This window comes from Mercenaria mercenaria, chromosome 9 (assembly GCF_021730395.1).
Source record: "Mercenaria mercenaria strain notata chromosome 9, MADL_Memer_1, whole genome shotgun sequence".
In the NCBI taxonomy this organism is placed as follows: Eukaryota; Metazoa; Mollusca; class Bivalvia; order Venerida; family Veneridae; genus Mercenaria; species Mercenaria mercenaria.
Window position 1 is genome coordinate 12323686 of NC_069369.1, and position 26508 is coordinate 12350193.

Genomic DNA, 26508 nt, shown 5'->3' on the forward strand with positions numbered 1-26508 from the left:
GTTTCGAATTTAACCTAGCGAGCAACAAGACAAACATTCTGACCAAGTTTCATAAAGATTGAGTCACAACTGTGGCCTCTAAAGTATTCACAAGCTTCCTTTGATTGAACGGGTCACCTAGTTTTTGACCCCACATGACCCAGATTCGAACTTGACCTAGAAATCATCAAGACAAACATTCTGACCAAATTTCATAAAGATTGGGCTACAAATGTGGCCTCTAGAGTGTTCACAAGCTTTTTCTTTAATCTTGCCTACTGACCTAGGTTTTAAACCAACATGAACCAGTTTCGAACTTGACCTAGAAATCATCAAGACTTACATTCTGACCGAGTTTCATAAAGATCGAGTTACAAATGTGGCCTCTAGAGTGTTCACAAGCTTTTCCTTTTATCTGGCCTACTGACCCAGATTCAAACTTGGCCTAGATATCATCAAGACAAACATTCTACATAAATTTCATAAAGATTGGGTCACAACTGTGGTCTCTAGAGTGTTCACAAGCTTTTCCTTTGATTTGACCAGGTGACCTAGTTTTTGACCCCACATGACCCAGATTCGAACTTGACCTATAGATAATCAATACAAACATTCTGACTAATTCTAATTAGTTTCAAACTTGAACTGTGGTCTCTTGAGTGTTGACACGATTTTCTTTTGATCTGGCCTAGTGACCTTGTTTTTGATCCCACATGATCCAGTTTCAAATCTGACCTAGAAATCATTAGGACAAACATTCTGACCCAGTTTCAAAAAAGACTGAATCACAACTGTGGAAGTATTCACAAGTTTTTCCTTTGACTTGACCGGGCGACCTAGTTTTTTACCCCACATGACACAGATTTGAATTTCACCTAGAAATCATCAAGACTAACATTCTGACTAAGTTTTATAAAGATTGGGCCACAAATGTGGCTTCTAGAGTGTTCACAAGCTTTTCCTTTGATCTTGCCTACTGACCTAGTTTATTAACCAACATGACCCAGTTTTAAACTTGACCTAGAGATCATCAAGACTAACATTCTGACCAAGTTTCATAATGATTGGATCAAAAATGAGGCGTCTAGAGTGTTCACAAGCTTTTCCTTTGATCTGGCTTACTGACCTATTTATTGACCCCACATGACCCAGTTTCAAACTTGACCTAGAAATCATCAAGACAAATATTCTGACCAAGTTTTATAAAGATTGGGTCACAAATTAGGCCTCTAGAGTGTTCACAAGCTTTTCTTTTGATCTGGCCTACTGACCTAGTTTGTGACCAAACATGACCCAGTTTCGAACCTGACCTAGAGATCATCAAGACAAACATTCTGACCAAGTTTCATAAAGATTGGTTCACAAATGTGGCCTCTGGTGTGTTCACAAGCTTTTCTTTTGATCTAGCCTACTGACCTAGTTTTTGACCCAACATGACCCAGTTTCGAATTTGACCTAGAAATCATCAAGACTAACATTCTGACCAAGTTTCATAAAGACTGTGTCACAAATGTGGCCTCTAGAGTGTTCACAAGGCAAATGTTAACGGACGACGCACTGACGGACGACGCACGACGCACGCCGGACAATGACCTGTCACAATAGCTCACCTTGAGCACTTTGTGCTCTGATGAACTAAAAATTACTTGTAATTAGCAGATATATGGAAGGCTTGTGCACCATGTTTATAGCCAAATGCTGAATGACAAATATTTAAAGCTAAATGCCAATACTTTATGTTAAATGCCACATGCTATATATGTTGTATATTTAGTGCAAAATGCAAAATGATATATGATAATCCTAAAATTCTTTAACTTTATTAATGCCAAATACTTGATGCTAAATACTTATCTCATCTCATCTCATCTCATCTCATCTCATCTTATAAGCATTGCTCGGTCTTAAGAAGTAGCTCTTCGGAAATGAAGTGTAAATATTTTCTTGATCCCGATAAGCAATGTGTAATTAGACGGGAATTCAGAAAAAAATTAAGACTATCCACACAAAATATAGAAGAACCAGTATTTAAGCATATTGCTTACACATTCACATTTAACAGAAACGCTCTTTTCCACCCAGGCTATCCATGACCTGAGAGCTGCAGGGTAGTCTGTCCTTGGTACACTAAGCAGTCACTGATACACTGCTGTACCGAGGGCACTTCAAGAATTGTAATGACGCCCAGACAGCATATTTTTTCAGCAAAGGAAAGTAAAAAATCACCGAGAGGGACATTAGCCGGGCAAATATGGAAAATGCGACAATTGCTCGATCTGCTGGTCCTGTCACTATTGATTTACAATACATTTTGTATTGTTCTTGTGTGCACAGATACATTGTCGTCAATAGACAAATGCCCCGTTAGCCAGTTTGTGGGTGACGTTTAACGTTACTTTTTGTTTTAAACTGGTGCAGTGGGTATTTGCACAACAGGGAATTTGGAATTGACGAAAATTTTGCAAAGAACCCGTTTGAATTTTTGAGTTCTTTTTGCGATAACTGGTCTTTCCTGCTCTTCCTAGGCCATTGTCTGATGTTTATTCGCCTTTGAGATTTGAAATAATATACCTATACTCATCCCATGTGAGAAGTTCGTTAAACCTCCTTTCATCTGCATTTATATAGATTTTTAGAAGTCTTTTAGAAGTTGTTTTTTTTCAAACATTTCAATCTATTTGGTCAAAAGACTGGGTACCCACTTTGCACGCACACAGTTTAGTCAGAATTTCATGAACACTTCCCGACAAAACGCACACTGATGCAGCTATTCCGGAAATCAAACCAAAAGCGCTTGCAACATAGTACAGACTCCGACATGTACCGGATTCAAGAGATTGGAATGTCGATTATCTTTAATGTATATAATTTGTAACTATCGTAATCCTAACTCTAACCTTTAGTCAGTATATTATATATATTATATATAGAATGCGTGCTGACATGCAATATTTTTCCACTACATGGCAGTCATCAACAATTATAATCCATCATGTTTGAAAATAAATACATTTAAAATTTATAGTTCAGTGAAAGTCTGAATTCAGAGACCTTGCTAGAGGTTTCGGGCATAGTAAATGTCAAAGATGTACTAAGTAAATATCGAATCTATCAGAAGATTCTTTGAAAACCAGAAAGGCGGCAAAACAAAGTAATAGCAGTCTCTGTTTTATTGATCATGTTCACGAGTTGCAATGAAATGGCATCATCAGCTGGCTTAAGCGGAACTCTAGTGTACATAGACATTTATATGCTATCAAAACACCAAACGGTAAGACAAGATGGAATCCAAGCACTGGCAGCGGACCAGAAAGGAAAAGCCACTGTACATATGATGCCCTACCCGTAGGTATACTATAAGAACCAGGCAACGTGACCGGTACAGAATGGCAGATAAATTAGCACTTGTTTAATATGCATTATACTCCTTTACTGAATTCCGCGTTTTAAGTGAGAAATGCACGATTGAAATGGGTTAGTATATTTTCCCGTTCATGACCATGGTTCTTATAGTATACCTAAGGGTGGTGTACAACAAGTACAGTTACCTTTTCTTTCTGGCCTGGTGCTAATGAGTCCAGAACGGGCTTGTAACTTTGTGTAAAGATTAGGCTGACTTGACACGAACCAGTTAAACGTGTATCTGGTCATTGACTGTCCGAGCTGATGCCTCTATTTCATTATTTGTTAAAGCATTCTTTTGGCACGATCATTGTGCCACGGTATAGAACTTGAATATTAAAACGGGGAGAAAAATGTGCAGCCAGACCGGGAGGGGCCTCGGAATACCGTTCCGGAGGAATATGTCACGGTATAGAACTTGAATATTAAAACGGGGAGAAAAATGTGCAGCCAGACCGGGAGGGGCCTCGGAATACCGTTCCGGAGGAATATGTCACGGTATAGAACTTGAATATTAAAACGGGGAGAAAATTGTGCAGCCAGACCGGGAGGGGCCTCGGAATACCGTTCCGGAGGAATATGTCACGGTATAGAACTTTAATATTAAAACGGTATAGGACTTGAATATTAGAACGGGGAGAAAGTGTATGAGCTTAGTCGGTAGAGCATCGGAACGGTATTCCGAGACCCCGGGTTCAAGTCCCGGTCTGGCTGCACATTCTTCCCACCCTGTGACAATTGCTTTGCTGTGGCGCCATGTAAAAGCAGTTATCAGCACTCAAAGTACGCAGACGACATTGAAAGAAATGAATATCCCGTGGTTACTATTACTGTTATTGAAATTGGCAAATCGATACAATAAGAAGCAGGAATGGTTTCATTTCCAATAACTTTCATACCAGAAAATAATTAAGACAGTTGTAATGCGAGAAGTAACAAGATTAATTCTTTAAAAAAAACCTGAAACTGGGTACTTGTAGATTTCTTAATGTCGGACAAATTTTTAAAGCAACGATAGACACAAAAATTAGAAACTTCCAGTATAAATTTTTAATGCGAATAGTTCCAACAAATAAATACTTGTACAAAATGAAATTGTCTAGAACAAACTTATGTGATTTTTGTAACATGCAAGTGGAAAGTATAGAACATCTATTTTGGGAATGTTATCATGTTCAAATTTTGTGGAATAGACTAAGTAACTTTCTTGCAGAAAAGGGAATATCGTGCCTGTTCAATCTAGAATGTATAAGTTTTGGCACTGTGCAAACGGAGTTAAAAAGCAATACCATAAATTTCATGATTTTTTTGATGAAATATTTTATTTTTCAAATGAAAAATAGACAAAAGGTTCCCGTATTCAATCAGTTTTTATCCTATTTAAATATCAGAATTTGTCTAGAAAAAGAAATAGCAATAATGCAAAACAAAATTGATTATCATTTAAAGAAATGGGCTTTCTTGAATCTTTAATATGCATCCTTACCACCTACATCACTGAGACACATGAAAAAAAAAATGAAAAAAAAAATATTTGAAATAATCTATTTCAAAGGTAATCAAGAGCGCACATGGGTATACTCTATATTTTTTTTTCTCTACTTTTATTTTATACAGTGTTAACTTTCTTCTCAATTTAAGCGTCTTATCATGCAAAGTGGATACATTTATTTATCTTTTTTTGACATACAAAACGATTTTATAAGCAAAACTGAAGGGGAAATAATTGCAATTGTTTTATGTATCTCAAAGATATTATTTCTGTTTTATTATTATTTAGTAGGTCTGCAGAATTGTACAAAACAAGTGTAACGTGTTTGTATGATGTATGTCATAAAAGAGAAAAAATAAATTATAAAAAAAAAGGTTTCTTAATGTCAAGGTATTAAAAGATGAACCAATAGAAACACTAAAATGCGTGAACTTACTCAAAAGCAGTGCAAAAAGTCGGCGGATGAATGTGCAATATGTACAGGTTCCAACGGTTAACTGATATTTACAAAACTAACACCATTAGCATGTACACGTGTGATATGTTTCTTAGTAAATCACAGCACATTTCTATAGACACAGTACCACGTACAGCAGTACTCTTAGCAAATTTCTATAGACACAGTACCACGTACAGCAGTGCTCTCAGCAAAGTTCTATAGAGACACAGTACCACGTACAGCAGTGCTCTCAGCAAAGTTCTATAGAGACACAGTACCACGTACAGCAGTGCTCTCAGCAAAGTTCTATAGAGACACAGTACCACGTACAGAAGTGCTCTCAGCAAAGTTCTATAGAGACACAGTACCACGTACAGCAGTACTCTCAGCAAAGTTCTATAGAGACACAGTACCACGTACAGCAGTACTTTCAGCAAAGTTCTATAGAGACACAGTACTACGTACAGTCCACTATCAGCAACGTTCCATAGAGACACAGCACCACGTACAGCAGTACTCTCAGCAAAGTTCTATAGAGATACAGTACCACTTACAGCAGTACCCTAAGCAAATTTCTATAGACACAGTACCACGTACAGCGGTACTCTCAGCAAATTTTCTACAGAGATACAGTACCACGTACAGCAGTACTCTCAGCAAAGTTCTATAAACACAGTGCCACGTACAGCAGTACTCTAAGCAAATTTCTATAGACACAGTGCCACGTACAGCAGTACTCTCAGCAAAGTTCTATAGAGACACAGTACCACGTACAGCAGTACTCTCAGCAAAGTTCTATAGACACAGTACCACGTACAGCCGTACTCTCAGCAAAGTTCTATAGACACAGTACCACGTACAGCCGTACTCTCAGCAAAGTTCTATAGACACAGTGCCACGTACAGGAGTACTCTCAGCAAATTTCTGTAGAGACACAGTACGACGTACAGCCGTACTCTTAGCAAAGTTTTATACAGACACAGTACCACGTACAGCAGTACTCTTAGCAAAGTTTTATACAGACACAGTACCACGTACAGCAGTACTCTTAGCAAAGTTCTATAGAGACACAGTACCACGTACAGCAGTTCTCTTAGCAAAGTTCTATAGAGACACAGTACCACGTACAGCAGTGCTCTTAGCAAAGTTCTATAGAGACACAGTACCACGTACAGCAGTGCTCTTAGCAAAGTTCTATAGAGACACAGTACCACGTACAGCAGTGCTCTCAGCAAAGTTCTATAGAGACACAGTACCACGTACAGCAGTGCTCTCAGCAAAGTTCTATAGAGACACAGTACCACGTACAGAAGTGCTCTCAGCAAAGTTCTATAGAGACACAGTACCACGTACAGCAGTACTCTCAGCAAAGTTCTATAGAGACACAGTACCACGTACAGCAGTACTCTCAGCAAAGTTCTATAGAGACACAGTACTACGTACAGTCCACTATCAGCAACGTTCCATAGAGACACAGCACCACGTACAGCAGTACTCTCAGCAAAGTTCTATAGAGATACAGTACCACTTACAGCAGTACCCACAGCAAATTTCTATAGACACAGTACCACGTACAGCGGTACTCTCAGCAAATTTTCTACAGAGATACAGTACCACGTACAGCAGTACTCTCAGCAAAGTTCTATAAACACAGTGCCACGTACAGCAGTACTCTCAGCAAATTTCTATAGACACAGTGCCACGTACAGCAGTACTCTCAGCAAAGTTCTATAGAGACACAGTACCACGTACAGCAGAAATCTCAGCAAAGTTCTATAGACACAGTACCACGTACAGCCGTACTCTCAGCAAAGTTCTATAGACACAGAACCACGTACAGCCGTACTCTCAGCAAAGTTCTATAGACACAGTGCCACGTACAGGAGTACTCTCAGCAAATTTCTGTAGAGACACAGTACGACGTACAGCCGTACTCTTAGCAAAGTTTTATACAGACACAGTACCACCTACAGCAGTACTCTTAGCAAAGTTTTATACAGACACAGTACCACGTACAGCAGTACTCTTAGCAAAGTTCTATAGAGACACAGTACCACGTACAGCAGTTCTCTTAGCAAAGTTCTATAGAGACACAGTACCACGTACAGCAGTACTCTTAGCAAATTTCTATAGAGACACAGTACCACGTACAGCAGTACTCTTAGCAAAGTTCTATAGAGACACAGTACCACGTACAGCAGTACTCTTAGCAAAGTTCTATAGAGACACAGTACCACGTACAGCAGTACTCTCAGCAAGTTCTATAGAGACACAATACCACGTACAGCAGTACTCTCAGCAAAGTTCTATAGAGACACAGTACTACGTACAGCCCACTATCAGCAACGTTCTAAACATTCTGATCCATCAGATGTTCGTCAAAATCCCGAGACGAACATCCGGGGAATCACGGTAGACCTCTGGTATGCGAGAATGCGTTCTATAGAGATACAGTACCACGTACAGCAGTACTCATCGCAGAATTTCACAGATGTAATACCATGCACAGCCTATATATACACACAATCAGATTATCGTTTGTATTTATGCATATTGTGTATTCATGAGTAAAATGTTAGGCAAACTGTACTGGTTGGGAGACATTTTCCGGACAGGTCCAGTTCCGGACACATGTATTATCCGCTTTATTTCGTTGCGATTCATGTAATTGTTTCATCTAGATCATTTAGAAGTTTGTTCTTCATGTCTACAACAAACAACTATAAGGCTGTATAATTTTTGGGTTTTTGATGATAACTCACCTGCGTTTATAAAACAATTTTCGGCCTTAACGGGGCATAAAGATAGCATTGCGCATGCGCAGTAGTTCACACTTGCCGAGGTATCAAGTGGGGAAGAAATAATTAAACTACAAAATGATTGTCTGCTGATAACATGTTCTTCTTTTAATTTCATGGTAAAAGTTACGTAAGATGCAGGGCTGTCGGTTTTTGCACTAATTTTATTCTATATCTATTGGAATTATCAAGAATTCGTGTTAGACGAAATTCGAGTTTTTTATAGTCAATCTCGGTTTGCTCTCGTAGCTACTGTTGAACGTCGGGTTATGTTTCATGTGCAATTTTGAAGAGATGAATGATAAAGAAATGTGTAGAAATAGTTTAATTACTTATTTTGATATCAAATTAACAGCAAAACACCGTCAAAATATTTGTCCGGCAACTGGTTTACCTGACGGGGAAAATAACTTCTTTAAGTGATCCCATTTGAGGCCCCATGGAACCCATATTTTACGTCACAACGCGATGCTGATTACATCGGATGCGGAAGGAGATGAAGTTTGAGCAGTGTGGGTTTCATTTATGTCAAATATTTTTTTAGGGAATAATGGAGCCGAAATATGAAAATGTGTCCGGAAAATGGTTCCCAACCAGTATGTAAGAAGAAACATATCTAGTACAGAAAGTGATTGTTTCAGCATGAATGTAGTGGTAGTGTTACAGACAATATAAATACAACTCTCCTCACTCCCTCTGCACTCTTGATAAGAAAGTCCGTACTTCTCTTCAACAACAGTGTTAACAAGAAATATCTTTAAAAATGATGGTCGGCGAATTGTAATAAGGAAAGAAGTTTATAAATTTTTCATCCAACATTCATCTGTCATCTAACATTTTTCAAATTGCAAAACTAAACACCGCACTTTAACAATTTAAATGGTTCTCTTTTAATTTTTCGCAATGGTTTCGTAGGGTTACAATTTTGTTTCGTTTATCCTTAGACGAATAATTACAGCAGTAGTTCGATGAAGATTCATAAAGCGGTTCATGAGAAGAGGTCATTAAACGTGTTTATATTTTTAGCTAAATTGGTCCCTATCCCCATTTGTAACAAAATAGCAGGAGACCTTACGATATTGTTACACACTGAGTTTGATAAAAAATCCATTACATTTTAGTGGTTAATGCGAAGAAAGGCATATCTACTTTTAGCTATAGTGGTCCCTAATAGGGCCCATGTTCCTATATAAATAAATTTGGAAGAGGACCTTATAATGATGCTCCAGACCAAGTATGACAAAGATCCACCAAGCTGTTCATGAGACGCTGTATAAAGGCATTTCTAGTTTTAGCTCTAGCAGCCCCTAAAAGGGGTCAAATGTCCCAGCTGAACAAAGTTGGCTGCGGGCCTAATAAAGATGCTACAAATCAAGTTTGATTAGAATACATGAGAAAAAATCAATTAAAGGATTTTTTTATTTATTATTTTTATTTATTTCTAAAATAGGCCAATTGATCCCGCTTTAACAAATGCATATTCGCTATTCGTGAATCTTTGGACAATGACGTCACACCTATAAAAAGTGAAGGTCAAGCAAAACATACAATTGTTATTATTTCAATATTTCTGTTTCATAAGCAAATTTTGACCGCATAAGCAAAGTTTGACCGTAGTTATATCACACAGATAAACTGTATGCAACGTACCTTCATTTCAGTGTAAAATGAGATTCAGTCATTATATAGCATATATATAATGAAACAGATTTCAACTGAGTTCAATACTTGCATACAATACTAAAAAAAATATTCATATATAACAAATCAGTTAAATAATTTGTAACAAATACATCAAAGCAAACAAGTACTCATTTTAATATGCAAACTGAATAAGTCACAAAAGCAAGAAACCTTTTCATATACAGACGACAATTGTAACAAGGAAAATCTTTTAAAAAACACTTCTCTACATAAAAGACTCTTATCACACCCTTATTCATGTGATACGCAGACCGTATTCAGCTCTTTCTTTAATTTGATATATGTTGGTATTTGAACAGGTTTTTATCATATTTATTAAAGTGGAAATATGAGCATGTTTTCAAGTAAAAAATCAGCTGAAATAGATGTGTGTGTAAAAAGGGTGGAGACAATTATAGCTTTTAACCCAATAAACCAAACTCGTCCTGTTACCAGTACGAAATAATAACTTTCCAAATATGACTTTTCTTATTTTGACTGGGGCAGTCTTTTTTTGAAAAGTCAAACTGCACGCAGTAGTTGCTTCCCTTCAACTATAGAAATCTCTACCTTTAGGTAAGGGAAATCACTGCGTAGAAGATTGCAGAAAAAGAACTATAATTTCATTTGTCCGATAACCTTATTTCTAAAGCATCAACTTCAATTACTTATGCGGCATTACCGTTAATTTAACACGTTTAAATGTACAGTAACCGAAAATAGCTTTTAGAAAACATTCTCCAAAAACACAGTATGTGCAGTAAGATGCGCATAATGCCACTTTAAACTTACTTATTATTTTGAGATATATCAATATTCTTGCTAAATATACTGAGCCAAAGTTGGCTTTAAAACTGTGAGCAGCGTCGTTTAGGATAAACGCTTTGTCTACATTTCACTCAGCGTAGCACAGTCAACAGAGTGAAAGAAATTGACACTCTCTTCCAATCAGGCAGAGTGTTGCATAAATCTTCCGTTTTGATAAATTATCTATAATGCGTTATCAAGTAGTTTGACTGGCAAACTGAAATCACGTGGCATAGGAAAACGAAAACGAATTTAGACGGCGTCGCCGAAAAATACTTTATTATAAATAAATCGGTCACCTATAGATTTGGTAGCAATTCAAATTAGAGGACGATGACTTTGAAAAAAAAATGATTATATGTTTTGGACATTTGAACATTATTGATTTGTGCATATATATAACTTTATACTTTATATTTATATTTTTGCAATGGAAGGTTTTAGAAGTAGCAGATAAAAATCTTAAATTAGAGTATAAATTTATATATATGTACAAATCAATAAATATCCCGTAAAGAGTTCGTTTTGTACAGGAATTACATTTTCATGCACGGCTACGATTTTTTCGTCACTATAAACTGGCACTGTACCATCTATAACTTTTTAACAAATAACGATAAACATGTAAGTCCAAAAGCCGAGTGAAGATAAATTATATGGCCACCGACTGGGCGTTATCGTTTGAAAGTTTGTATATAATAAACACACTTACAACTGCAAAATGTGTCCTCTGTTAGGTCAAAAAGTAAACAAATAACGCCATTTTGAACTGCAAACAGCATTTTTCTCGCCTAAAAAGCAGCGAAATGCAAAATACGTCCACCCCCCTGATCTATACGAGCGTTGTCAATGTCGGCAGTATCCCAAACTAAACATAGTGTATAAAATGCAACTAAAGCATACAATATGTCATACTTACGGCCATTCCCAGCCCGACAAGTTTTAAGTTCTGTTTTCTGGAATATGGTTCAATGTACTAGTATTAGTTTGAAACTATACATAAAGTTGTTTGGCTACATTAGCTGTACAGAAGTCATAAAATCTTTCAACCGCGACGATCCAGATACGTGCACGATTTCAACATTTGCACGAGGAAATGTTGGTAAGCAAAAATATTGATTTTATATTGTCACTTAGTTATTCCAGAGAGGGAACATAATTTAACTATTAAAATTGTACTTCCAAGAGCGGCATGTTGCAAGTCCACGTAAGTAAATCGAATTTTAAATAACAATATTCTGACTGAAAATATTTACATAATGGATCTATTCACATATTTACATAATGGATCTATTCACAATAAATTATAATATAAATGTATTGTATCCACTTCGGTAGAAGATCCAGCGCACAGGGGTCACCCGGAACTACGTACTGCCGATGAAGCAGAGGCGTGTGCATGTTGTGAGAGCCATGGGAGGACACACGAAGTATTTTACTGGGACGTACAAACTATTCTGTGACTCAGTTACTTTTCACATTGTTAGAATTTTGCGTTATGCCATTTTGTAAATTCGGATTTTACAGTGATATTTTTCATTTGTTAGTTTTATACCTATTTGTTTATCAACTGGAATTAAATTATTGGGAAGTAAGTCTAATGTGTTAAAATATTTATACACACATTTGTATTCAAAATTTGAACGAAATCCATTCACAAACAGTCGAACTACATGGCATTATATAGGTGTCGGGTTAGAAATGTCCCTCAGTGTATTTACTTCATGCAATCATTATTATTATTATTATTAAAATGTTTAAATTAACTGGTGTAGCGAACTGTTCCGTGTAGCTACAAGTTATAATGAATACCGTTTACACAAGCTTCTGTTGAATGTTATACAAAAAGGCTGCAGAAGTTATACAGCATTCAGGTATGCTATGAATGTAAACACCGGAACCCTCATTCTAATTTCCACTGTGTGTCAGTGGAACTCTTGTTGGCAGTGAACTCGCCACGTGCACAGAAAATTACAGGCAAATGATCACGTGCCACTGGAATGGGTATGTAGGTCATTTCTATATTTTTGTTCTTAAGACACCAGTCACACGAGCGCACGAGTTCTATAACGAATATTTTAATGACAAGCTGGGCATACATTTTTCCTACACAGCCCCGCGCTCCGAATCCAAACGGAATGTAGTTGAAACCCTCCGGGCTCGAGTTCCTTGTTGATAAAATTTTGTCCCAGCGGTCGGGATCGAACTTCTCTGAATGCTCAAACACAGGTGAGAGTTGTTGTGTTTCTCGTATACTAAACATGACTGTCCAATCTTTAGGAATCAGGTATCCCTGAAGAACAAAAACAAAAGAATATAGTAAATCATCTGTCATGTGCATAACAAGAGCTGTCTTATGACAGCGCGCTCGGCTATTTTAAGTCCTTCCATCTAATGCCAGCTTACATACGAAAGCTTCACCAAAATTTTCTTTTAAGTAGAAAAAGAGGTATAATTTTACTAAAACAGGAACGAAACATGAAAACATGTGGGAAGTTTGAAAACATTTGACCTGGTAGTACATAATTAATCTTAACTTTGTCACGCCGACGCTGGCGAAAGGGTGATTACAAAAGACTAATTGAAAAAAAAATCAAATAATCGTGCTAAAATTTAGAAATGATACATACATGTATATGTTTTTTACAAGTTCACATTAAAACTGAACAGGCAACATAAATGCGTTATTTTATTTCAGAGGCCGGAAAAAGGATTCACGATTTTTTTACAAAAATCATATACTGTACATGTATTCATGAAATTAACAAGAACACTGTGCATATCCATTCTCGTTTACCAGAGATTTACCCTAATGGTTCCCTAATGGATGAATGGCTGGAAAATGAGTATCGGTTTCATGAAGATAAGTGTTTCGGTTTTGTACGTTTTATAATAGTTTGAATAAAGTTCCTGACATTGCTTTCCCGAGCACCCAAAACGATTTATTTTGATTTTCTTTATTTCTGAGATTTTTAATCTTTTTATCTTGTCAAATGAGGCAAAATAAAATTATCAGTCAACTTCGCTTGTGCAGAAATGGTATTTTCTGACACTAAATTGCAAAAGCCAACACAACAGTAATTCTAACTTGTTGCAAGAATTCTTCCTAAAATTCTTGCAGTCTTTATCTAATAATTCTCATTGCTGTAAAGCGTTATTAAATTTGGACGATATGTTAATTCAATGAACGAAGTGACATGGTTGTATGACGACTATGTAGCATTTTAAATGTCGATATCAGTGTCTTCACTTTGTCTCGGTTCTAGGTCACTTAGTAGATATTCTTTGTGAAAGAGAAAATAATATTCTCAGTTTCCATATGTCTTTTTGTTTCACATGAATATTAGATTAGAAACCGTAGACCATTTCAACGACCCATTTTATACCGTCAAAACTGTAACAAGTCGTATAAAATCGAGATATCAATCGTCACCAAAGCACAGTACCTTGCGGCTGGAAATACCACAGGTACCTTGCGGCTGGAAATACAGCCAAAGTTTTGACTAGCCGCCGTGATTTAATGTTATTTCTCCCATTTGAAATTCTTTACATACACTGTCACCAAATAACAAACAACATTGGATTTAAATACTTTTTTAAAATATCCAGAATTTTCAAGTGATATTAAAAATGTCATTTTTTTTTAAAAATCATCGGCAATTCGTAATATTTTAAAGAAGCATTTAATTCGAAAGTTGTGGGTTTTTTGGTGACTATAAAATGTAAAGAATTTCAAATAGGAGAAATAACGGTCAAATCACGGCGGGTAGTCAACATAGCAGCTTTATTTCCAGCCGCAGAGTACCTGTGCACCAAACCGTTCGTCATTTAGTTTATCATAAATTTACATATTTTCTTTCATAATTTTAAATTAACTGTCGGTATGTATCATAAGAACCGCTGTCAGAAGGTAGGCTAATTACACAGGAAATCATATGTCTTAATAAAAAAACTTTTAATCATTATTCATGAAAAACACATTTTATTATGTTTTCAAATTAGCAAGGGATATTTACATAAACCCATACCTCAAAGTTCAAGGCCACCCTTGCAGTCAACATTTTTCTTTCTTTCTTTTTTTGTTGGATTTAACGTCACGCCGACACATGATAGGTCATATGGCGACTTTCCGGTTTTAATGGTGGAGGAAGACCCCAGGTGCCCCTCCGTGCATTATTTCATCACGAGCGGGCACCTGGGTAGAACCACCGACCTTCCGTAAGCCAGCTGGATGGCTTCCTCACATGAAGAATTCAATGTCCCGAGTGAGGCTCGAACCCACATCGATGAGGGGCAAGTGATTTGAAGTCAGCGACCTTAACCACTCGGCCACGGAGGCCCCAATGCAGTCAACATAATATGCTAGAAAATGTCATTAAACTCTGGTTTATATTTGAAACAATAAATACAAAAATATAACGTACATGTAGTTGCTAAAATTATGAATGAAATCCGAGGGAAATCGGGAATTGGACGGCTCTGACCCATGTGTAACAAACTAGAACTTATAGCTACAGATGTCAATATGACACTATGGGGACATATTTCTGCCACGAGATGGCTAGGTAACTATCACGTTAATATTGTAAATGTTCCAGGAAATGCCTGCATTTTTCCTGAAAATGTGTTAGCGCAAAATTTCGCTTTAATGCTTGAAACTGGCAAGAGATGATTGGTAGATATCGCGGTGATGTTCTAAACTTTCAAGCAAAGTTGTCTATATTTCTGGGGAAAAAAAGATTACAGATCTATATGCTTTTTTATTTCCAGGAAACTTTAGGCTATTGAGATAAACTTTTCATAAAAAAGTTCGAAACATCAGGATAATTTCTGAAAGCCTGAACTCTCCAGCTAATAGATGGCAGCTGTGGGCACTTACGTAAAATATATGGAAATAATAAAGTAAACTAGAAGATGCTTTTGTAGAAAATCAAATGTCTTCCCAAAAGCATAGTAGTAATAGGCAAGAAGTTAATAGGGGACTGGAGCGAAAGTCAAAGGGACACTGATGGTTGGCTTAGTGGCTGAAATGCAGTAGGGATCATCTTCTCGGCATGTCCAGTCATCCCATGAATTTTCGTTTCAATATTCCGGGTCAAGTGATTCATAAGTTACGGATTGGAAACTGTTTTCCATGTTCTGATCCCTGTGACCTTGACCTCTGTAAGAACATTCTGGGTCAAGTGGTTCTCAAGTTATTGATTGGAAACGTTTTCCATTTTTCAGGCCTCTGTAACCTTGACCTTTGATGGAGTGACCTAAAAAACAATATGAGTCATCTACTCCAAGAGCCCTATCACCCTATGAAATTTGAAGGTTCTAGGTCAAAAGGTTCTTCAGTTCTCCAGGAAATGAAGTGTGACGGACGAGCGGATAAGGCAAAAACAATATGTCTCCCCAAATGAAGTTATATTGAGATAATTTTTTCAGGAATCTCTGCTTTATCAAGATAATTTTTAAAATATCGCGATACTAGAGTAGCTACCTAGCTGTGTCGTGGTAGAAATATGCCACCATATGATAGGCCCTACATATTTATGCAAGGTTACCGTAACGCCTTTGTGAGATCTGGGCATGACAGGAAGGATGGATGGATGGAAGGATATTGTGATTTTGAAGTAAATGTATGTGTCAATCATCGTTGGTGTAAAGATTCACTTACGCAGGTATACACATTGTTCGGTGTCGTGTGATTGCATGAAATACGACTGGAAAATCTTAGCTTTATCTACGTTCTAAAGAATGAGATAAACAGGCAAACAATGTTTTTCTTTCTATTTTCACCAAAATCAGGTTTATAGTATAGCCTCGATATTTTAAAGAGAAGAAAAATCAGAAACAGACATAGTGACAGTCCGGCAACAGGTCTAAATATGAACTTGCGAATACAATGTACTTACACCAAGTTCAAAAGATTTCAGGGCTTTTCTGAAGCCGGCTCCAACCGGCGGGCACAGTCTTATAACTTCTTTGACGACGTTTTTCAAATATTTCAAGTCATTTATCACTTTAAAGTTTAAATCACTGCGGTTGTTGCCTTCTAACAGATTATATTCTGCAAGCTCACGCCGCAATTTTTCCAGGACATTTTCATTTTGGCCTAGGAACATGACACAGCTCGTGACTGCGCTTGTTACGGTTTCGTGACCGGCAAACAACAAATCGAGTACACCCTCGTAAATTTCGTCCTCTGAATCTGTTCCTAGTTTTTGACAAGAGTCGTAATATGCTTTCAAAATTGTTGTGTATGGGTGTTTTTCTGTCTCCGGAAGTAGATCACGAAGTGTATTTAGTAGCTGTCGTTTGGCCCTCATTCCCTACAAATTATAATAAAATTATAATATAATTATAATATGTTTTAAAAACTAACGTTGAACCGTGCGGAAACCGTTGTCAGACGCATTCATATAGTTTGTCGTTTCCCAGTTCGTGCTACAGACAATCTCTGTTTCTTTTTGGGTGTTTTATCTTTGTTGCCATACTGCTGTTCAGCAGCCTCGTCAGAACTTCAGGCACATACTTTCAAAATGGTTTTCATATGCTGTAAGTAATGCACTATGCTTACAGTATTCTTTATGCAATATATGGGCGCTACAAAAATAAGGCTTTGAATTTTACGTTAAATGTTATGTTTTGTGCGTTTATAGGTCACAATAGCCTAAATAGTTTTCCCTATATATTCTATATAAAACTGACCTTTTTCAAAGAGATACCAAACATAGCTAGACCCATTTCAGAGAACAAATCCTCACCTCATTTTAAAGAGTTATGATAAAACTGATATAAAATGAAGAGAAAAGTAGGGGTCATGTATCTTCTAAGAGAGATTTCTCTGGTCACATTACTTACTGTAAAGTGACATCAAAATCACACTGCTGTGACCTGGAAGTACTACTCATACTAAAATTGAGCTTGACTTCACTAAATACAACCTGCTCTCCCATTTTTCCTACCAAAATGTCAACAATACATCCACAATGAAATTTAAACAAAAACTAGCCTCAATTTAGACCTCTGTTGCCATGCCAAGTGAAAAATAAGTGTTCAAATACCTGGCAGCCATTACGCGACTAGACCAGATGGCTCCCACGCTGGTTCCTTTAGTTTAGTTAGGCCTTATATGGATATAAACCACACTGGGACTTCTTGCAAATCTATGAATCGCGCTAGAAGTCCCAATGTGGTTTATACCCATATAAACGCAGAAAAATAAAATAATATTCAGTTCTTACATTTACTTGTTTATGGTAGCTTGCTACAAAAAAAGAGTGGTTTGCTTTCCATGCGTATCAAAAAAGAAAAAAAAAGAAAAGAAGACAGGACATCGATCTTTTCAACATCTAAATAGAACAGCCAAAAAGATGTAATTTCCCGCATGATGAAAATACAGCTCCTGGTTTTTATTCAAAATATTGTTAAATCCAGTTGAAAAACCATACAGTCGTGTCGACTTTAACATCAGAAAAAAATAGCGTAATCTAAAATGTAGTATTCTTTTTGGAATTCTGGCGTCAAATTTTGAAAGAATTTTTTATTTTTCGAATGACGCCATTTTGTTAATGTTTGTGTGCGTGTGCGTGTGCGTGTGTGTGTGTGTGTGTGTGTGTCGTAAAATTGCGCATGCAATCTCGCGGAATAAGCCGTCCTTGATATTATTACACTAATATTGTTTACACGAAAATAAACGCTTTTTTTCATTTCATACAAAATGTATGATGAATGTAAATATAAACAGATAAAGAAACTTTCCAACGGCCAATATACAATCTAGAGCCAAAATGTTGCAAAGTCTCAAACGCCTTGCTATAAGCTTTACAACTGACTTCTCTTCATCTAGTAGTTTACTATATCCTCTGTCAACATACTTATTTTATATTTATTTGAAACTTTGTTAGTTTGTTTGTGTGTTTTGGGTTTAACGCCATTTTTCAACAGTATTTCAGTCATGTAACGGCGGGCAGTTAACCTAACCAGTTTTCCTGGATTCTGTACCAGTACAAACCTGTTCTCCGCAAGTAACTGCCAACTTCCCCACATGAATCAGAGGTGGAGGACTAATGATTTCAGACACAATGTCGTTTATCAAATAGTCACGGAGAACATACGCCCCGCCCGAGGATCGAACTCACGACCCCGCGATCCGTAGACCAACGCTCTTACCTACTGAGCTAAGCGGGCGGACTGAAACTTTGTTAGGGTGTCCATAACTGCCAAATAGTGCCGATAACAGTTAAACTGCATCCACGACTTTTTGTATGTGTGGTTATTCCTTACTGCTGTTGCTATATGGACTACTTGATGACGCGGGTGAATGATTAATAACTTTGAAAATTTGATTTTATGTGAATCAAATATTCAAACCGTTGACTAATACACAACAAATAAATGTCCAAAAAATAAGATTTAAGAAGAAACTGATATATTTCATTTTCTTTACTGTACGAAGCAGCCGACATGAAAAATTGACAAGTCTTACTTTTCTGAATCCAAATCCTGGAATGTTGAAAGGTAACGTCATGATATTTTTCAAGACATCCATGAAAGTATCGTGCATTCCAGACTTCTTTGATGATGTCATGTCCAAACCGATGAGCGCGCATGCAGATACAGTGAACGCCATCAATTTGCATTCTGGGTAGGTATAAACTTCCTTTCTGTTACGCCAGTCCATCAAACTTTTGCAAATGACTTCTTGTACAACAGGAACCATGGAATTTAGTGTCTCCAAACTATAAAAGTTAAACATATGACATCAAACTCCAAAGCAAAAAAAATACCACCAATTCACATTTAGCCAACCCATCTCCAGCAAGAAATGCGCCTGCTTCCGCCCGGCTGTTACATTTCGTGTCTGGATCATAACTTTACCGTTCTGGTCAAAGGCTAATATGGTCCGTTTCTTAAAAGGAAATGTCTCACATTATTGTATTCTACATACTCAGATGTAAGCACGAAAATTATTGTGCTAGAATAATAAAACTTACAGAGTGACTATTCATTGCTTCTAAATATATTTCCATCACCTGACATAATATGGTTAAAGAAAGAAGACAACTCAAGTTTGCAATGCGTTTCGTATTAAAATACTTCTTCAGGCAAACATACAACGTATACAAACAAATGTATGACGTCATAACGTCAGTTAACATGACATCATAACGTCAAAGTATGGCGTTACGTTTGTCGCACTATTTGAATTATATATGATAGTCCAGAAAAACAGCAACAGAACCCATAGTTGTAAGAACAATATTAAAGTAAATAAGTACCATATATAAATATATTGGGCCCGTCTTATCAAGATACTTACGAGAATATTTCTCGTATCTTTCTCGTAAGTCTCTCGCAAGGTTCTCGTAAGTCTGACAGGTGTCTTATGAAAATTATCGTAGCTACGATATCGTAAGTTTCTACATAAAATCCTCGTAAAGTTACGAGAGGGTCAGGGGTCTCGTAAATATTTACGATATCGTAAATAAAATGGCGGCATCCGTGTGAGCAACCACGACGAAACTTTCTGTCGAAAATACTGCAGATTGTTCAGCAGTAAAACTTGATTTTCTGTGTACATGTTGCACAACAGTGGATGAACTACGTCATCGATCATACAAAAGCACGCGCTTTGGGTCAGTGCGACACGAAGCGGAAGCGAGTGTAAAGGAAATATTGAGCACATAAATTCTGTTTATTTTCGCTGTTTCCTGTGTTGACAGATCAGTTGGAGGGATATGCTGGTAATAATTATTGTAGAAATATTCGGTTATTTAGGTATAATTTTATGAGTGTCGATATTGCAGACATTCATCATCAACGGTTATTTGGGGTCGACTCGTACCCTGTTTACTTCGTATCAGTGTTTTTTATCATCTATATAACAAAAGAAACTGAATGTGCATGAGACTTGATTTTAATATATGTAGGTGGGTAGAGTATAAGGGTGCACTTATACTTCCTTGCTATTGAGCTAGCTTTTATAGCGACGTGGTAGAGTGTCCGCCTTAGGTGTGAGAGGTCCTGGGTTCGATTCCCGGTCAGGGCTGAAGTGTAATCAGCCTGTTACATTTGGCGCCCAACGTAAATAACTCACGAGTAGATGTGAATGGACACCTTGGAACGTCCCATAGAGGTTCAAACTCCTGGAATTCAAGGACAAATTCTAAAATGGAGGGGGTGTATGTAGTAGGTTAGAGTATAAGGGTGCACTTATACTTCCTTGCTATTGAGCTAGCTTTTATAGCTACGTGGTAGAGTGTCCGCCTTAGATGTGAGAGGTCCCGGGTTCGATTCCCGGTCAGGGCTGAAGTGTAATCAGCCTGTTACATTTGGCGCCCAACGTAAATAACTCACGAGTAGATGTGAATGGACACCTTGGAACGTCCCATAGGGGTTCAAACTCCTGGAATTCCAGGACAAATTCTAAAATGGAGGGGGTGTATGTAGTAGGTTAGAGTATAAGGGTGCACTTATACTTCCTTGCTATTGAGCTAGCTTTTATAGCTACGTGGTAGAGTGTCCGCCTTCGGTGTGAGAGGTCCCGGGTTCGATTCCCGGTCAGGGCTGAAGTAGGATCAGCCTGTTACATATAAAAATAAATTAAATAGGCATCAATGATCTATATTTGATACGGACAAATGCCTGCAATCGAAGGGTATGTTTGACAGTATTGCAACTGTAACAGTCTCAGGAAAAATGTGCAGCCTCGACTGGGTTTCAAATCTCGGACCTTCTGCTTACCATGCCAAAGCTCTACCAACTCAGCTACATGTACCGAGGCCACCCGATACGAGAACCACTACACACTGTTAACTGAATTCAGATTCACACCCCATCCAAACTGCTTTGCCCTGCATGGGCTCCAAGGGTCAACTGCAGATAGCAGCATAGCGTAAAGCAGACGTCTTGTTTCCCAGTCCAATTTTAGTCAGGTATTCTTGGTTGTATGTGACAAAAAAGCCATTGAGTTTTTTTTTCTTCCTCTTGAATTCATACAGTCATATAGAACCATGAAAATGTCATTTAAGTTTATAAAATGTTAAAAATAAATAAATTATAAAATTCCTTCATTCTAAAGATATAATAATGTCTTTGTCTGAATAATAGTAGCAAATATATATATTCCTTCTTATCTTAGAGTGATAGTAATAAAATTTTTAATGTATTGCACATTATAAATAATTTAACAATTCTTCATATTAAAGCAGATTTTATTGTTTGTTTCTGAAAAAACAGTTGACAGACCATATTACTGATATTACATTTTGTCATAACTATAGCTTTAATAAACCAGGATAAGTTTGAACATTAGCTTTACTTTTTCAGGTATGAAACTGCAGTCAACACAGGTTTTTAGAGGTCTGCAAGTACAGAGTTTTAAATTGTGAAATAAAGTAAGTTATTTTTGTCTTTTCTAAGACCTGTAGGGCATATATTTCACATCTTGTGAAGGAACCCCCTTCACAAAAATAGTGAAAAAAATACTAAATTTAAATGTTGAACACTACAATTTCATAACCTTATTACTTTTCTGAAGTCTTAATGTTTTAATAAGATCTTTATCCTTTCAGCTGTGAAGACACATTATGATTTTTTTCTTTAATAAATCAACTTTCTCAGAAACTTGATGGGTGTCTATACACCTAAAAATGTCCCCTGTGCACCTTTTCAGTTGTTAAGTGTCAGATTTCTTTTATTCTTTAATTAAAATGGGATTTTGCTTTATTTTCCTTGAAAGGGAGTTACAACAGATACAAAAGCAGTGTTCAACTTCACATATTACTGACTGTTAAACATTCACAGAGCCAAAAGTGATGTCCCCTGTGCACCCTTTTTTGACATATATCAATTGTCATAGCATTACTGTAATTTGCGGTGGCAGTTCTATATTCTTAGCAGTGTGAATGCAAAGTTTAGGCATTTCTTGATAATTTAGCATTATATAAGAAACCCTGGACAATTTAAAATTCACTGTTTGCAATTTTTTCTGAAGTTGCCAATTTTCAAGTTTAAAAGTGGAAACATCAATTTTATTGCTTCTTAGGCTCTTAAGTTTATCTAAATATGTAATATTCACTAGTAAATATTATGTAGTTAAAAGAGTTTTACTTACCATGAACATATTCTATGAATAAATTTTTTGATACAATTTGTCCCCTGTGCACCCTTTTTAGTAAAATTATGAAGTATGTATGAATTTAACTATTCCATTTTATCATGCGTGGCATTTTGTCATTTTTCTACTATGAATAAGCATTGCATGTAAATTAAATGATTTCAATGTGTTAGTTATGTATAAAGTCACTTATTTTTCATTTAAAGCATTACATTCTGTTGAATTTTCATGTTTTTGTAGTGAAAATTTTTAATTTTGTAGTTATTTTGTGGAATAAACTAATTTTTTAATAGTATTTATCTAAAATTGATTACCATTAGTCTTTTTATGAATAGAAAACTAATAATGGATGAATATTACACTGATCTTCAGTATGTGTCCCCTGTGCATCTGTAAAATAACTCAATTTTGAGTTGACAATTCTAGAAATTAGAATTACTGGACATTCTTGAAATTTGGCATGTGGTTTATAAACATGCAAAGTGTGAGAAAAAAATAGGTTTTATAATCATATGTTAGTTATTTTGCATTCAGCAACAACTTTTATAGGTAAAGTTTTATTTTCATGTCAGATTTGTGCAGAAAGGGTGATTTTAAAAACCAATGTCCACAAACATATGATTAAATAAGTTTCAAACCATACACATACACCCATTACTTATCATTTATGTTGAAAAAATTACTGTTATACATATTTCCTTGTCATAAAACCATGCAACATTTATCACCCATCTTACTGGAAATTCACTGAACTTTCAAATTAAAGGCTGAAATATTTTCTGATTGGCATTTCTCAACACTTTCCTAAAGTTATTTCCTTCAAATTTGAAGTATTTGCTATCATAAAAAATAGGTGACAACCATAAGAAATCAGTTTGAATTTTCAACCCCTATGTCACACTTTTGCTTCATTATTTTGAAAACCACCCATATATGGTGTGTTTTTTTTGCTTCAGGTATTATATGTGTTGACAACTGTACAAGACATCCTATTGAAGACAGTTGTGAGTGAGCAACAGCCCAAGACGTCTTGTTAATGCTGCCCTGTTACCTACTGAGTTTCTACATACAAGTCAAGTAAGTACTTGCTAAACTGAATTCATTTGAAGCTTTTTTAGCTTGACTGTATGAAGTATATGGAGGGCTGTCCTACTTGCCCTGGCATCAGCATCTTTGTCTACACCTGTTAGTACAAGGTGGATTTTCTTCAAACTTAAAACCACATCATATGACACAAGGGACAAAACTCTGGCACCAGTATTCCATGAATTATTCCCCTTTTGTACTAAAAATTTCAGGTTAAATTTTCAGTGCACTTTTCATTCTATTAATTATTAATTGATTAAAACTTGAAATACATTGCAGTTGTTCCACATCATCTCCCACATCAAAATGACACAAGGTTCCAAAAAAATTTAAACATCTTCTTCGCTGAAACTACCGGTCAGAATTACACAAAACTTGGTCAGTAACATCCTGTCATGGACTTTTAATTAAATAGTTTTCTAAGATTCTTCTTGATCTTTAGTGGCCATCAAAAGCTAAAGGAAGAAAAACTTAAATGACCTCTTCTTATGAACCGCTTGATGGATCTTTAATAAATTTGGTTTGTAGCATTAATTAAAGGTCCTCATCCAAGTTTGTTCAAAGTGAGGGCACTTGGGTCCCCTTTTAGGGGCAGCTAGAGGCTGAGCTAAAAATAGAAATACCTTTAACCTACATTTGTCATGAACAGCTAAATGTATCTTCTTCAAACTTGGTATATCCAGAGCTAAAAATAGAAAAGAAGTAGATAACTCCTTGTCTTGAAGCTAGTTCAGATGTGATCAGTACAAACCCTAGTTGTGCATTGTGCATGTTAGGGTCTTACCCTTATCCTGCTAAATTTCTATAATGAATTAGTCACAGTACCATTAACTGAAAAAAGGGGTACTTAAGAAAAATAAACTGACTGAATGGTAAACAGTGCAGATCATGATCAGACTGCATAGATGTGCAGGTTATTCATGATTTTCACTGGTCGCAAAGACAGAATCAGTCGTGTCCAGCATGATAAGAGTTAACATATATTCTGCTGAGTTATGGAACTTTGTTTTTGTTAGCTCACCAGAGCACAAAGTGCTCAAGGTGAGCTATTGTGACCAGTCATTGTCCGGCATCCGTCGTGCACCAACATTTGCCTTGTGAAAACTCAAGAGGCCACATTTGTGACCCAATCTTTATGATTCTTGGTCAGAATGTTAGTCTTGATGAGCTCTAGGTCAGGTTTGAAACTAGGTCAGTAGGCCAGATCAAAGGAAAAGCTTGTGAACACTCTAGAGGCCACAGGTATTACCCAATATTTATGCAACTTGGCCAGAATGTTTGCCTAGGTCAAGTTTGAAGCTGGGTCATGTGGGGTCAAAAGCTAGGTCACCTGGACAAATCAAAGGAAATACTTGTGAACACCTTAGAGGCCACAGTTGTGACCCAGTCTGTATGAAACTTTGTCAGAATGTTTGTCTTGATTATTTCTAGGTAAAGTTTGAAACTGGGTCATGGTTTCCGAAAGATAACTCATGAAGGCTTGACCGATTTTAATAATGTTTAGTACACAAGTGTAACATTAGAAAATACATGTCAGGTTTGAAATTGGGGTCAAAGGTCAAGGTCGTATTGACCCTGAACAGTTAAACAGTTTCTGGATTATAACTTGAGAACGCTTGCACCTAGGATCATTAATTTTGGTACACAGGTGTAACACCATAAAATGCAGGTTAGTTTCGACTTTGATGTCTGTAGGACAAAGAGCAAGGTCACAGTGACTTGGAACAGTTAAATGGTTTCCGGATGATAACTTGAGAACAGGTTTGGGCCTAGGATCATGAATTTTGATACACAGGTGTAAAATCATGAAATACAGGTCAAGTTCTACTTTGAGTTCAGTAGGTCAAAGGTCAAGGTCACAGTGACTCGGAACATTTAAATGCTTTCCAGATGATAACTTGAGAACGCTTGGGCCTAGGATCATAAATTTTGGTACACAGGTGTAACATCATGAAATACAGGTCAGATTTTACTTTGAGGTCAGTAGGTCATAGGTCAAGGTCACAGTGACTCGGAACAGTAAAACGGTTTCCGGATGACAACATGAGAACGCTTGGGTCTAAGATCATAATTTTTGTTACACACATGTAACATGATAAAATACAGGTCAAGTTTGACTTTGACGCTAGTAGGTCAAAGGTCAAGGTCACAATAACACAAACAGTTAAACGGTTTCCAGATGAAAACTTGAGAACACTTGGGTCTAGGTTAATGAAAATTATAGGGAGGTTGGTTATGACCAGCAGATGACCCCTACTGATTTTGAGGTCAGTAGGTCACAGGTCAAGGTCACAGTGACCCGGAACATTTAAACAGTTTTCAGACAATAACTTCAGAAGGCTTGGGACTAGGATCACGAAACTTAATAGGGAGGTTGGTTATTACCAGCAGATGATTTGTATTGATTTTGAGTTCCAAAGGTCAAAGGGCAGAGTGACCCGAAACATTTAAACCTTTTCCAGACAATAACTTGAGAACGCTTCGGCCGAGGATCATGAAACTTCATAGGGAGGTTGATCATGACCAGCAAATTACCTCTATTGATTTTGAGGTCAGTAGGTCAAAGCTCAAGCATGTTCACTGTCGACATTGGCTTAGTTCTGTGACAAGGACTTATTGTGGGGGTATAATTCGTCACTCCTGTGACAACTCAAGTATTCATTAAAATTGATCTATAGCATCATTGTAAGGTCATCTCTCAAATTTGTTCAAA

The 26508-nt window shown here is 36.7% G+C and overlaps 1 protein-coding gene across 4 annotated transcripts in view; it reads right to left on the reverse strand.

Annotated features, from left to right (window-relative positions):
* Positions 1 to 10581: 10581 nt before the first annotated feature.
* The window catches only part of LOC123546477 (cytochrome P450 26A1-like), a 57625-nt gene continuing 41698 nt past the window's right edge, over positions 10582 to 26508 (reverse strand). For all 4 annotated transcript variants that reach the window (XM_053550814.1, XM_053550811.1, XM_053550813.1 and 1 more), the window contains 3 exons: positions 19077 to 19329; positions 16501 to 16917; positions 10582 to 12893 (listed from right to left, as the gene is read on the reverse strand). In XM_053550814.1, the coding sequence (XP_053406789.1) occupies positions 12504 to 12893; positions 16501 to 16917; positions 19077 to 19329 (1060 nt within the window). In that variant the 3' untranslated portion in view covers positions 10582 to 12503. The remainder of the gene's footprint in view (positions 12894 to 16500; positions 16918 to 19076; positions 19330 to 26508) is intronic.